The sequence below is a fragment of the Anneissia japonica genome, unplaced genomic scaffold, assembly GCF_011630105.1.
Source record: "Anneissia japonica isolate Jap-2015-1 unplaced genomic scaffold, ASM1163010v1 scaffold586_len169585_cov113, whole genome shotgun sequence".
In the NCBI taxonomy this organism is placed as follows: domain Eukaryota; kingdom Metazoa; phylum Echinodermata; class Crinoidea; order Comatulida; family Comatulidae; genus Anneissia; species Anneissia japonica.
Genome location: NW_022730388.1, coordinates 14,643 through 30,900, shown reverse-complemented (window position 1 = coordinate 30,900; position 16,258 = coordinate 14,643). Strand labels below are relative to the sequence as shown.

At 32.3% G+C, this 16,258-nt stretch overlaps 1 protein-coding gene across 1 annotated transcript in view; it reads left to right on the top strand.

The window, feature by feature from the left end:
- LOC117114916 (atlastin-3-like) overlaps positions 1-14,863 on the top strand; it is a 37,354-nt gene extending 22,491 nt beyond the window's left edge. The window contains exons 5-6 of the mRNA XM_033258531.1: positions 7,597-7,701; positions 14,735-14,863. Of these exons, the coding sequence (XP_033114422.1) occupies positions 7,597-7,701; positions 14,735-14,863 (234 nt within the window). The remainder of the gene's footprint in view (positions 1-7,596; positions 7,702-14,734) is intronic.
- The last annotated feature ends 1,395 nt before the right edge of the window (positions 14,864-16,258 follow it).

Genomic DNA, 16,258 nt, shown 5'->3' with positions numbered 1-16,258 from the left:
ATGAATATTTCATTTTTAGTATCATTTTTGAATTTTCAATTAGATGATTAACAGTGGACTTTATCCGACTGTTTTCCGATAAATAGAGTCGACACATAAATCCATGTATTGATTTTCTAATATACTCATAAAATGATGGGACACCACAACAGACAAACATTTCTTTAGCTCTACACGACCTTGATTTTCCTAAGAGTATCCTTAGTGCGTTGTTATAGCAAACTCTTAAAGAATCTATGCTTTTGTGTTTGTAGCTGGACCATAGATTGACACACAGTACATATTAGTACAGTAGCACCTAAATAAAATGCATTTAACTTGATCTGTGCACTTATAGAATCGTCTTCGGAGAGTATACCTATATTGTCATGATATATCAAAATCATCATTCATATCAATTGTAAGTACGTGGCCTAAATATCTAAACGACTTAACATAATTTAAACGTTTGCCACATAGGGTAGTAACGGAATCACCCTGGAGTTTTCGTGTCTTTTGGACAGAAACACATACACATCAACTTTTTACAGTTAAATAAAAGATCATGAGTAGAAGCATGAGCTTCGCACACAATAAGTAGCCTTTGAAGACCACAAAAAGATGGAGATACCCATACAGAAAATTCTATTGAACTTTATAGACCTTTTATAGGGACTAATCAGTTTTACAGAAATTAATAGATTATATAAAATTGTTTTATAGAGGAACTAGTTTCTATAGAATTCTATAGCATTCTATATACACATATTTAATGTAATTTCTATGATTTTAATTTTTTTTGTTTCATTCAATATTTTATTGACACATTCGTGCCTGACCAGTATAGTCCTACGAACATGTTTTACATCTTGCATATTCTCTATAAATGTGTTAACTCGTACTTTAGTTGTGATCTTGTACATCTGTTTGGTTTACATGTTAATTCTGGAAGTCTTCGTTCCTGTCCTACCTTTAATGTCCCCTTTTGTAGAGTTGATGTCTGTAAACGTAGTTTTATTTCTAGACTTTCTCTTCAATATAATTCTCTTATTTTAACCTCTAATATTGACATTTTTCACAATAGTTTGTCTATATTTCGTTCTATTATTATTAATCATTTAAATAGGTGAGATTTTTGTACTCTTTCGTCTATATATTTGATATATTTAAATTTTATATATTTTACCAGCCTGTTAGTGGCGATGATTCGCTGTTGGTCTGATTAAATGAAATAAAAAAATAGTCTATAGAAATACTATAGAATATTCCGTACAAATATTATGACAAATTCTCTATAATAAAACTAACTAAATATCTATATTTATTCTATAAAAAATTATAGTCCTTACATGTATTTTTAAAAATGTATTATAACAATTTTATAGGGATTTTCTCTATATAAACATATAAAATCTCTATAGAGTATAACATATATGAAATTACAAAATAAATATATTTTCTATAGTATATTCTGTAGAACTATATAATATTCCAAACAGTCATTTTAAAAACTGTAACTTTTAATAGTCTATAGAAAATATATATAATATATATTTAAACTCTATGGAAACGTTTATAATCTGTAAAATTGTTTCTCTATAGAAAGTATACATAAAATGTATACGAACGCTATGGAAATGTTTATCTGTAAAAAAAGTTTTCTTTAGAAAAAATATTTTGGAATGATACACCATTTTTTTTCTTGCATTGTAAAGTATATTATTATTTAGATATTACTATATATATTATATATAGTGTTTATGGAGTAAAATATTATAACTTTTAATTTTATCTATAGAAAGTATATATATATATATATATATATGAATTATTACAAATTATTTTGAAAATTATATCTATAAAAAATTATTTATAAAATGTATATATAAAAGTTATTCTATTCAAACTCTATGAAAAATTTCTGGAACCGCTAATACATTGGTGGCCTTATGGAAACTTTATGTGGGTGGGGGTGGGGTAGCGCGGGGCTGTAGTCCCCTAAACCTATTCCTCACCTATGAAGTTTATTCAAATTTGCGATGCTCCCAGTACCCCATACAGTGATACCATAGGTGATGGTGGGAAGGATAAGTGACTTATACATAATTATTAGTATATTATATGGCAGTACAGTTTTTTAAAAGGTTCATTGCTCCAATAATTGCGGAGAACTTACTTTTTTGTATGGTGTGTACAATTTAATTTCTCATCAAGAGTGATACCTAAAAAGTTTACATGGAGGACTCGTTCAATAATGTCTTGATCAGTTTTTGAGTTGAACATGGGGTGTATCGATAGTGCTGTTTCTACCACTAAATACCATGAATGTTGTCTTATTAGTGTTTGTGGTAAGTTTGTTTTCCTTATTCCATAGTTTACCTGATTTAGCTCATTATTCATTACATTAATAGCGTCATTTATATCGCTGTGTTTTAGGAAAATGTTTGCATCATCAGTAAACATTATTAGGTGAGTCCTGGTGCATATTGATGGTAAATCGTCTACAAATAATAAAAAAAATAAGGGGCCAAGAATGGAATTTTTTTTTTTCACTTAAGTAACTATGGTACCATTTGAGAACAAGGCCTCTGATACCATAATAATGTAGTTTCTGTAGAAGGATTACATGATCTGCTGAATCAACGGCCTTTGATAAGTCGAGAAAAACTTAAATAACAAAGAGTTTATTGTCGATAGCTGCTGATATTTTCTCAATTGTCTGCAGAAGGGCATGTGCAGTTGAGTGTCCTTCACTGAAACCAAATTGTGTTTCAGTTAAAATTTTGTGCTTGTTTAGAAAAGATGCTGTTGGATCGTAAACGATACGTTCATAAATTTTTGACAAACAGGGTAATATGGATATAGGGATATTTACGTTTCATGCTGACATCCGCTGGCAAGTCCTCCATCACGTAAAAGTACGTATCCTTTAGTGCTTTGGTTTTTTTAAGGACGGCATACCTCTGTGGTCTGTAGATCAATTTTGATATTACATACCTTGCCATCTCAGCATCCCCTGTCGGTTTTCCAGTCCTATGAGCATGCTCGATCTGTGTATCTAGCATTAGTTTACTTCGTAAGATTTCTTGTAGCTTATCTTGCGTGTTTTCGTTCTTGTATTTTATTCCTCTATTACTTTTCAAATTATTTCTCATCTTCTGTTTTTCATTTAATTCATTTTCCATTTTAACCATGCGAGTAGTACAATCAATTCTCTGTACCAGTTGTCATATCTGTGAAATGTTCGAACGATTTTTCAAATTTAGTTGTTTTCTTCTCCATATTTGTCATCCGATCTAGTAATAACTGTTAGTTGGATTTTATAGTAGTTATTCCTTTATCGATCTTTAAATTCAGTTGCGTGACCATTTCATTCAGTTCATTCCGCAACGCCTTTATCTCAATAGACGATGACGTGTCAAATTCCGCCTGTGCGGAGGTAGCGGGCGATTCAAGCTTCGAAATTTGCATGGGCGTTGTCTTGGCCTCATATTTTTCTTCGTTCTAGCTCTCGTAGAACTAATTTTCCTAATTAGTTTCGATTTTCCATACAATAGTTGTATGTCAAAGTATGATGTAGACTTACTGTGATATATTTGTGTTCCTTTCAGCTATAAATTTGGAAGTGTAACTTTCCTTTCAGAAGAGCTCCAGAATGGTGGTACGTGCTTACTCACTGAATCCCTTAATGCAGTAGGGGTGTCAAAATGCAAAATAGATCACCTAAAAAGAAGGTTTTTTTTCCAGGAAGCAAGTTAACTCAATAAAATTCACTCAAGAACATTGCAATACTAAATTGATTCATAGCAGAATGTGGGGGTCGATAAATAACAGTAAATTGAATTGACCGAGAAATATTTTAAACAGTTGCATATTCAAAATTTGTTACGGTCCTAATGTAATCAATATTAACGTGGCCAATTTTGAGATTTTCCCTACACAACACACCAATACCACCGTGGTCTAATGAAAATATAACCCGGAGAAATAAGTTCCTCAATCTCAACTTGATCATTCTCATGTAACCATATTTATTTAGGAAACCTTAGGTTAACAGAGTGTTGTAGACAGTTTTTTTTACTGCTGAATGACAGTTGCAGAACCTAACATCAAGGGAAAAAAACACAGTGCCTGGCTGTTTGTTCTCTTTTCTTATTACATACACCATGACAGCCAGAGTTGATGTTAATGCCTGTAGAGTCTCACCAATTCTGTTAAGAGTGGCTATAACCTAATTTAAATTTATGGGAATACTAAATACTTTGAAAGATTAAATTGTCATCATGGATATATAAATTAAATAAATCGGGGCCTAGAGCCTTGCGGCACACTCGATAGCCCTGGAAGCCACGAAGCCAACTCCCCGCCGATCACAACACGCTGTTCGTCGCTTAAATAACTTCTAATCCAACACAAAGCAGACAAAACACATTTTGAAAGTTTTATAAATGAGTATTTTGTGAGAAACACATTGCTTCTTGCTCTTGATGGCATCATATGCGGTAGCAAAAAGCGAGACAAGACTGGTTTGACACGACGTCATTGAAATAAATCTATGCTGCTTATGATTTAAAATATTCACTATATGTTTTGTGATGACAATAATGGACAATACGTCCAAAAACCTTAGAAAAAGTAGGTACAACGAAACAGAAAGATAATTATAAATACATTTTTTGGAACCACTTTTATGAATCTTAACAGTATTTACACGTCTTCAAGACGAAAAAAAAAAAGAATTAATAGATAATTGACAAATGTTGCATGTTATTAAAGGTTACTATAAAGGAACATTTTGTTGTCAATAGTCAGCACGATCGTGACAGCCTCGGCGGACGCCAGGTGAAGGTTCATCAAAGAAGGAATAAAATAATAGTAAATGTTGCTGCTTTATCATAATTAGACTAAACAGAAATATTTCCCATAACAGAAGGAAGATTATTTAACTTGTATTTCGTTTTCATCCAGGAATAAAATTGTTTACCATTGCTGCTGCTAAATACTCTTTATACCTCTTAATGCATGTTCTTTAAATAGTAGTATTGCACTACCTATTATTAAATTATTATTATTATTATTATTACAGTAATATTAAAATGTAAAGAGAAATCAATTGTCAATGATAAGTGGTTGGATAAATAAATATCGTTAGCGGTATTAATATTGTCAGAAATGTCCTAACTACAAATAACAGGAACTATTAGTATTGATCTGCCCATTCGAGTACAAAACATATTACATCGAAATAACCACAGCGTGTGAGTAACACATTTATCAAATGTTCTCCCATAGATTGATTTAGAGAAAAATAGGCGTTGAGTTGATTACAATTAAAATTAACAAACAAACAAGCTGACTTTTGCTTCGCTTAAGTATCACCCTGATAAAATGTACATATATTAATATATAACTCAGAATCCAGTCCATTAATGTTTAACCAGGATTCCGTAAGTGCAATAATATTACAATTATGCTGTGTTAAATGCGCATTCTGGTCCTTTTTTTAAAGCTACGTTTATATTTTGATACTATATCTGTAGGGTAACTGTTGTATGTGTTGTTGTCAAAGTACCGGGACCTTGGATCAACTTAGTATCACCGCTTAACAAAATATAAAAAGTAGAAAATTGTTAAAATTGTATAAACGTGAAGCACTTAAACATCCGTGGTGCTTAGTGAGCCCATTCACGAATGAGTCCATTCGCATACTGTAAAGACACATTTCTTGTTTTCGTAAAATCTTCACAAGGATAGTCCTGCAGGTGAAAGTACAATCCAATGCACAGATACAAAGCAAACAAAGTACACACTACAAAGCAAACACAGTGCACACCACTACAAAAATTCCGGATTAAACATACGAAACCTGTGAAGCTTACACATTTAAACAGTATTAGTATTATTAACAGTAGTTCCAAGAACTTTGTTGCCACAAGTACAACCACAAGAATTTGAAGACTGAACAACTATGGTTAATTAAAAGTGTTATTAATAATGTATTATATAATAATATTATTAATTGTAATATTATAGCAGCATCGATATTCATACTGTCATTCAGCTAATTTTTCAGTAAAAAATATCACTCAATGAATAACAAAATCGCACATTTTAACATAGCAGTTTATATGCATAAGTTGATCAAATTTGGCTTTGATTTTATAGGAGAAATTGACTAGGAAACTTTTGATCAAGACAACGTTAAAATTGAAAATTAATATTTTTTTGTATCTTCAACAATCTCCCATTTCAAGCTTAGTGCAGCTGATAACGTTAAACTGGAAGTGCTTTCACTAATTAATATTACCCTCTGTGAATAGAGTTTAACAATTTTTACTATACTTGCAATATATTAAATGATTTTGTAGACACTCTTACATTTGTGCAGATACTGGTGATCTTACGTTCTAAACTTTATGTGTAGTTTTAATTTCAGTCAAATTAAACATTTTTCAACTCTTACTTCTGAAATAAAATAAATATGCATAAACACTTTCATTCAAGTAATTTTTCCTGAGTGACCCTGATCTCATTTTCACTGAAGTGAACATAAACTGTAAAAATAACAGCCACTATACTAGAACATGTCGTAGTTCAATACTGATGCTTTTCTTTCTGATTTACCTAGTAATACTTATAATGTATAGGTGTAATTTTGCCCTACTCGAAAGCTACCTGTCCCACCCGAAACAACTTGCGATTTTTTTGCAATTGATTTCGAACGTACTGAGTATTCAGTAAACTTCTACGTCAGGTAGGGCAAAATTACACCTTTACATGTTTCTCCTGACGCAAATCCAGTTATTGTCACGACAATAACAATTACTATCAATCCTTATAATTTTCTCAACGGTTTTATTTAATGTAAATTCTGTTTTGAAGACTTTTAGTAGAATACCGAAAGTATTTGTAACGCAGACTAAACTGATCACCAACAGATTTAAAGCTAAATTACCTAACTGGCTGATAAAGTGAATTGATATTTTATGAAATGATATATCAAAGTGAAACGTGTAGGAAATGTAAAACTATAAAAACCGAGTAACTAAACTTTGCCCTTTCGCTAAAATTAATTTTCCAATTAATTTCTATGAGCATCATATAAAAAATAATAATTACAATATAAAAAAAAATGTAGTCAGGCTTAATACCATTCTTCCATCATATAAACAGATTCATATATTCCCCTTATTAGCTTTAATCATAATGGTAATAATATTATATTTTCTAATAAATATGGTACTAAAATTTATTCAAAGTTAGACGATACTTATCCTAATTATTTTACGTGTTATGATACATGCAAAATACAGGTACCTGTTACAACTTGTTAATTGCCTGTTGTATTTTATTCAGCCTAACAAGTATTTAACATGTTTTAACATTACCTGTTAAATTGCTGTCTCTTATACACATCTAGATGTGTATAAGAGACAGATATATAAATATGTGGGTGGCAACTAATAGGTTTTTCGACAAAAGACAGGCAATCTTACGTCTGATTTTTTTAAGGTAACTGTCGAGGGGGAGATGGGGATATTTTCAAGTTGCAGTTAAAAGTATAAATACATGTCATTATACTGTAGCTTTAAATATTTTATTTGTGTTAATTTTTAGGTTGGAGTAATATTGGTGGATACGCAAGGAACGCAGGATCCAAAGACCAGCCAAAAGCAGAATGCTGCAATATTTGCACTTAGTACACTATTGAGCTCAATACAGGTAGGTTATTACTGTTATGTCTATATGACCCAATGAGGGCGAAAAAACATTTCTCCAAGGAGCGTTTTCAATATACTTGCTCTGCAAAAATATTAATATATTTCCCGATAACGCCTAGATTGTTTTTTTGAAACTTTATAAAAACAGGTATTTTCTACCAAAGAACTCCAAGGTAAAATTTTTTTTGAATAATATTGATTTCTTTTACTTATTATGTTAAGAATGCTGATAATTAACCATTTGAAATCCGCACTTTAGAAGCACGAGGCCAGAAATTGTTGAAACCAGTGTTTATTATGGTTTACGATGTAAATACAAAATGAGACGTACGTTAAACCACATATTTACAAAGCTTTGGTAAATCTGTGCATTGTCAACACATTACTGGCATTCAACGTATTAAAAACCAGTGGAGAATAAATATTATAGATTAGCAACTAAATAGGGTGAATTCTATTAACACAAGGAGTAAACATCCGAGGTAGGAATGTTCAAGTGCATGATAAAATAAACCTCCTATCTGCCATACAATGTATTCAACGGGTTTAGGGAATTAACAGGTTTAACATTATAGCAACAGGTATCTAACAGGTATCAACAAGTTTTAACAGGTACTAAAAGGTATTAATAGTTTATACAAGTTTTAGTAGGAATTAACAGGTATCTAACAGGTGCCAACATGTCACCTTACCGGTTTCAACAGAGGGGGATTTTTAACAGGATTTAACATGTATCTTAATGGATTTTAGCATGCATCTACATGTATTTAACATGTATCAACAGGAACAATTCAATAGGTAGTTTGAATATCTTTTAACATGTACCTAAATGGGTGTTGACATGATTAAACAGGTAAAACAGAAATGATTACATACACAAAAAATACTGTTTTTTAAAATTGTAATGAACCGTTAGTTATTTAATTTACAACAGTTCAATTTACATTATTTAACAAAAATTTGCATTATAAAATTGATTAGTATATGACCTTGTCAGTAACATCCATAATTATTATTTCAGTAAATAAATCTGAACTTTTCGACAAAACACATATTATTAAGGTACCGTTATACTAAATTTAGTGAAGTGTTCAAAATTGTTAATGGTTATAAACGACAAGGCTGAAAAGAGTGTGTCAGCGCGCGACCCGTCGTCGGAGGCAGCATGAATGTCCCATAGGCATTTTTGGGGAAAAATATCAAAATAATAAACTGCTTTGCTATATAGCCTGAAGCCAACAGTTGGTGTTGAAGGCATTCTATTGAAATATTCATGGTTGTAGGCAAGAACATTTTTTTCAGGCCTGTTTAGCCCACGTAATTTTGGAAAACCTTCAGCGGCAGGCAGGAAAAAAAAAATTCTTTTAACTATAGCCAAATTGTCCTGCCAAAAGAACATGATTGGAAGTAGATAAAATCTACTCGCATGAAATATGGGTGGTTTGGTATACACTAAAAATAATGAAATACAAATAAATAAAAACTTCAATGGTAAAAATTACCTTGACAGTTTTGTTTGTTCTTTACACGAACTAAATAGTGTGGGGGGGGGGGAGAAGACCGAAAGTTGGGCCGATCGAGAAAAAACTGTTCCAGGGGGTTCCGGGGGTATGCTCCCGTAAAATTTGTGTGTTCTAGACGCCCGAAAATAACATTTGAGGCGTTCTGGGCTATCATTTTTTTAATTTTTCTTTCTTTCCCCCCCCCCCTTTTTTTACCTCTCAAAAGGGGGCCGGGCCGGGCCTGCCCTAACCCGTAAATCTGATAATGTCATATCGGAGACACCACTGATAGTTAGTGTCATCGGAAAATTGGTTATCTCGACATCAAAGAAGATGATTAAAGTCAGGCATATACCAAAAACAAAACAGGGCCGATGACACTTCCTTGTGGGCCCAAAAACCGACTCAGCAGCCCCAAAACCGCCTTAAATGTACTAAGGAAGGAGTTTAAACATTGAGGGAATTCCAACGTATGCCTACATTGTGTAATTTAGCAAGTAATCCATTATGAATGACCTTGTTGAAGGCAGACGTAAAATCTAAGAGGGCTACATCAATACATTTACTAGAATGCCTATCGAATTGAAAAGTTCAATGATGATTAAGATTAGCTAAAATCAATTCCGTATTGTAACCCACACTGAGTGATTGGGATAATTGCATGGTCGTCAAGGAAATTTAAAAGGGTTTCAAGCAAGACTCTTTCAAAAACTTTACTGAAGATAGAGGACAAGGTACAGGACGGTAAGTACAAATATTATTCCTCGGTTTGTTACCCTCTTTATATACTGGCACAATGTATCTTAACAATAAAACTAGGCTGCCTAGGCCTAGACCAAAAACTGTTTTATAATTAAGTTAGTTGGACTGCCTGGCCTGGCCTAACTGATATGGCGGGGACAGGTGCCTAGTGTGGGCTAAGTTCAGTCTACAACCAGGCTACCCATTGTAGGAAGGCCTAGTGCCTGAAGAGTGCAATTTCTAGGCCTGATATCTGTTGAACTTTTTTTATTTTACGTGTTATGATACATGCAAAATACAGGTACCTGTTACAACTTGTTAATTGCCTGTTGTATTTTATTCAGCCTAACAAGTATTTAACATGTTTTAACATTACCTGTTAAATTGAATGTTCATTCTGTTTACGTGTAACAGGTAAAAGTTAATACATGTTAACACTTGTTGAAAAAAACATTTTTTCCTGGGTGAAATGCTCAAGATACTTTAAAAATGGTCAAAAGGCTAATAATTGTACAAACAAGCTTGTCTGGCATACTTGTAGTCTAAAACTTCATGTTTTTTTTTTGTACTGCAGAATAGCTTCTGCACGACGACTCTGTAGAAATATTATTCTAAAAAAAAGGAAAAAGAAGAAGAAAATCATGCAAGCGGAAGTAACAAATATTGTAAAACAAACTAATTCATTCGTAGAATTAAGTATTGTCAAGTAAAGTGCATTATGATTATTGGAAAGAAGTTATTTTTATAATAGTTTTATATCAACATGAATAACACAAGTTCTCATTGTCTGTCTCCCTAAACGTGAGGAGAATAAGTAACAGAAACAAAAGCAAACATTTGTGTCATGATCATAAAGCAGACATTGTACTGTTGCAAGAAACGCATCTTACTCAATAATTATTTAATACATTTAATTTATTATGAGAGGTTTTGCATTCATAGTAATGATTTTATTTTTCTTTTCTAGTGCAAGAGCGGCTAATACATATAAAAAACGGCTTCAGTTTTAATAAACTTAATGAATAAACCTAATAAATATATTGATAAAAATAGAAAATACGCTAATCTGAAAGTAGATTTTATGGTTAAAATGTATGTTTTTGTCTACATATTTTTCCAAACATTTATAAATTAAGGAGTACATATTTTAGAGACTTGCGTAATGATGTTTTGAGTACCTTCCTTAAATGTATATAAAGATAACGCTAAAATGGGTGGTGATTTTGATTGCATCTTAAATAGAAAATGTGATAAATAAATTAGTGCAGATAGAATATACACGTCAATGATTACAGTTAAATGTTATGAATAGCCTGAATTAAAAAAGGTTTGGATAAATAAATATGCTCTCAAAGCACAATTTACTTGGCGTAGAAAATGTAGTAAAAACTATAGACGACTCGATTACTGGTTAATCTCACAAAATCTTATAGATCTAGATAAAATTACATCATGCAATATAGGACCTGCTATACAAACTGATCACAGGGCAATCACATTAAATGTTTGGACTAGATAAAATTATAATAGGCCAGGAATATTGGATAATATTGACCATCAAAAGTATATTAGAAATATTATTTATAAAACACAGGCTAACAAATTAGTCCCGATGGTTTGTGGGAATTAATAAAAGTAAACATTGAATGTAACATGACAAAAAAAAAAAAAAAAAAAAAAAAAAAAAAAAATAATTTACATAAACAAATAAAACGATTGAATAATGATTCAAGGTCAATAATGTAAGTAATTTGAATGAAAACATTGAGGCAGAAATTAAAGAAAAAACAATGAATATATATATGAAAAGGAAACAAAAGGTGCATACATACGCTAACGGGTCAAATGGATAGAAGAGAGTGAACCTAGCACTAGAAATTATCTTGGTTAAGAAAAAAAAATTGGGACTAAAAACATATAACTAGACATAATATATCTGTTTGTACAACCGAACATAGGGCTTTCCACATTGCCATATTTTAAAGCGAAGTTGAAATTACAATAAAATCATTTAAAGTATAAAGTAAAAAACACGGAAAAATACTAAATACTTAACTAAAGAGAATTATAAAGTAAAAAGAAACACAGTAAAAAGAAAAGAAACAATGAAAACCAAATTATAAAGGGCACTATCTAACACACACACACACACACACACACATACACACATACTGACTTTGTTTCCCGAGGGGAGTCTTTATGCATATTTATGCGTATCAGTTCTCCTGACTTAAAATAGCACCCTCTATAATGTCTGCCGCAATATGTGAAAAAAAAAACAAAATTCAACCGATTAATTTTTTTTCCCATGCAGTTCCAGCAGAAACTATAGAAGGCAATATTGAAGGTCATTTAGGTAAACTGATAATATGAATAATGCATGCCTGCTTGACACTTCTTCCCGCGAGTCGCGGAAGTGGTGTGGTGTTTGCTGCTTGTGTGGAATATGAAAGCTACGACGTTGGAGGAGTTAGTTTTAGAAACTAAACTAATTCTTCCATGGTTAGTGTAGGCCAAAATCTCTTGGTAGTCTATCGCGAGGAAAGTATATACAGTCGATATACTGAACTACCGTATTAACTATTACTGTAATTGCAATATCCCTTTGCCTAGGCAATGTTTACGTACAACATGGTCTTTGAAAGTATAAATTAATGGCAGCGTTGAATTTCTGGTCGATTATTTGAGTAGTGTAAAGTATAGCAATAATTAACTGCTATACCACTGATTCTAAAGGATAAACGTTTATAAATGCTTTGACACACAGTTACAATCTATGTATTGATTATATGTTTACTTCTTACAAACATTTCGTTCATATTTAATATAAATAAAAGCATAAATTATATAGCAAGCAGGTATATTATAAACACTAATTTTACGATATTCTATACACATGATACGACGTATTGTTTGGCAGTGTATACCCAATTAAATATTGAATAGCTTTATATTTAAAACGATCAAAATCAGATGAAAGTAAAAATAGCTTTAATTGATTTACAGACGGTTCTACAAAAATTCTTAAATGTTACCAACCAATGAATCATGCAAAATAATACAGAAACGCGCACTCTCTGTTAATAAAGGCAGGGATTCTTTTCTTATTAAAAAAAAAATAAAAAAAATAAAACGTTTAATTGTGAAATTGTAAGTCAGCTGTGTCCGAAGTACTAGTAGGCTAATTTGTTTCCGAGCATATGTAAATGTCCTTCAGAATCAGTACTACTAAGTAATAGGGAGCATACTGCTACAACACACACCTCATACTGTATTAACCTAACTGTAGGCATAGGCCTACTCAAATACCGTGCCAGATTCAATAATAGCCTACTCCGGTTTTTTTTCGAAGACCATGCTGTAGGGCTACATAGAATGTGTCTAATCTAGTAGTACAATTTTACACTGCCTTGACTACCAAGGCTTATTTACGATATTTTAGCCTAGTGACCCCAAAGCATTCATCCACCCCGATTCACGCATAAAACTCTATACACCACTGACTATGTTTCGCTAGGGGGAGTCTGTATGCATATTCATGCTTATCAGTTCTCCTTACAGACCTAAAATAGCACCCTCTATAATTACTGCCACAACTGTATAGGGAAAAATAATGCGCCCCGGCCTCTTCTTGGGCTTTTCAGGCAATCACTAAAATGTTTTTCTCTTGATGTATTTAACCTTCTCAAATATTTACAACATTAAATCTTTGAATCGTAGCAGGAGTGAGTTAGCAGGTAAGTATGATGAGATGTTTGGTAGGTCGATGGGTTTAAATTGAATTGGTAAATCATTGGGTTCAAAAGCGATAGAGTGTTGCTCATTTTTCTAACCTTCTTGGTGGTTCGTATTTCCAGGTACAGTCATTCTTATGTTCTCACTTTTTTCGTTTTAGTTTCTTTGCGTAAATGGCAATATTCTTAATTATTAAATTTGGAAGTTTTCTTACGTCGGTCAATTATTGTGAAAATAGCACAATTCATCCAAAGTTTCCTAATTCTTCATTTTTGAGTACAATCTGTTATTTTCTGCTGAAATCTGAACAGCCTTGAGAAACAACTCTTTTACTACACTGTGGGAATGTTAGATCTTTTGTTTAGCTAGTTGCCATTAGAGATTGTCGCTGGGTGGATAGCTTTCAATTTGTAGGCTGACATCAAGATATGTCCAAATGAAATGATGGCCCTCGGTTAAGGACTCCCATCTTTGCAAAATGACACCACACTTACAAATATTGTTTCATCACATTTTTTATTTATTTTTTCACCCTGTGGCTTGGGATTCTGTTATCTGGCTGTACCCCATACTTTACGTTTACTATGGTTGTGTTATATTAGTACATCGCCTCTGTTTACAAAAATTATAACTTGAAATTTTGATGTTAATAATATTGTCCAAATATAGATGTTATATTATTATAATATAGCAAAATTATCAATATTAATAATCTTTAACCAGACAAATTAATAATTGATTGCCTGCAAATAACCAATGTGGGACAATCCGGCTTTTGTGAGAGTACGTCGTATGTTAACGTTGGTTTATGACAATAATCATAATGCTATAATTATATCTAAAAAGCGATATATCCTTATTAGAATTACAAAAATATCCGTGGTTTCAATCGTTGATAAAATTATAATGAAATAATACACAGTGGGCAAATACTAACTATGGTCAGGTATTTCTTTACAGCATAAAAACATTTGTTGTAATTTATTGATTAATTTTTGATAAAATTAGGTATTCATTATAGAAGTTCACTTAATTTTTAAATATAATTTGTTTCAGATTTATAATGTGAAAGATTATATTAAGGAGGGAGATCTGCAGTTTCTTGAACTATTTGTTAGATATGGAATTGCAATTAAAGACGATAAGAAGCCTTTCCAGGTTAGAAAAATATCCAATAAATTTTGATTGTACAGTTGTATATATATCTCTTATACACATCTAGATGTGTATAAGAGACAGGGCTACATAGAATGTGTCTAATCTAGTAGTACAATTTTACACTGCCTTGACTACCAAGGCTTATTTACGATGTGTGTGTGTGTGTGTGTGTGTGTGTGTGTGTGTGTGTGGGTGTGTGTATGTATATGTATATGTGTATATATGTATTGACCTATTCAAGAGAACATTTTTGAGTGTCGCCCTCAATTGTCGGCGCCATTACTGGGTGGCATTTTTGCGAAATTGGGTACCGCGAAGTTTAGAGATGCAATGCGGAGTTTAGTTTTCAATGCAGTAGTTGCTGAGAACACCAGGGTTTTTTTCGACAGTAGCAGCTGCGTCTTCAACCTATATCTTATCACAATCCAAGATAAGTATTTTTCGTGTATTTAAGACAGAAAATAACGATAGGAATTAGGGGCCTCGATAGATCGTATACTGTATATGTTACGTTAGGCCTAGCTAGCCTGTAGGGTACACCGGGTCCCAGACTACTACGAGGCCTAGGCCGTCTAAAGTAGCTAGGTGTCTAGCCTAGGGTAGGCTAGCTAATCGGATAACACTACTGTACCATTAACAAGAAAGAGGGCCAACAGCCTAGCAGATAACAAATTTACACGGGCCTAGAGTCAGTAGTATGCTACTGAATATCATGACGCCTAGAGAGGGCCTACACTATTACTACTAGCCCAAGGCACTCGATTGATTGAATTTTCACTGTACACCAGCCTAAAAAAAGTGGTGCAAGAGGCTGGTGTATACCAGTGGTGGCCCTCTATTATCCCCTTTTGTATTCTCAAACTGTAATTTAAATTTTTTTTAATATTTTTCTGAACAATCCCATTTGATGGAATAAATAGTTTTTGTATGAGGAAAAATGATGATTATAATTACTGTACTATTTTATTACGTAATATTTCTAAATGTTAAATCATGGTTTGTTTTACAGCTTTGTTCTACTTTATTTCATTGACAGAGCCCAGTCATCAATGGTGACATCATCAGCATGAGATATGATAATGTAAGTTAAATATCAAAAGCTTATTTTGCCTGTTTGACTATCTGCTGTGAATATGTTAATTCTAACAAAACATTTAAACTCAATCTCACAGATTTTAAAAAATATTTTTCTGTTTAAAAGTTGCTCTTTGTTTCCAAGTTACTGTAGATAGTTTTTTTAAAAAAATAATATATGTATCCAACTGTTGTACAGTATGCATGACCTACTGAAAGCAGACACAATACACTACCAGATTATTGTGGTTCAGTTACTCTAATAGGATCTTCTTCAAAAATTACTGTAGAGTGCTAATAATTTACAAGGACATTAGTACTGTATAATGTGGCTATCAAGAAATAATT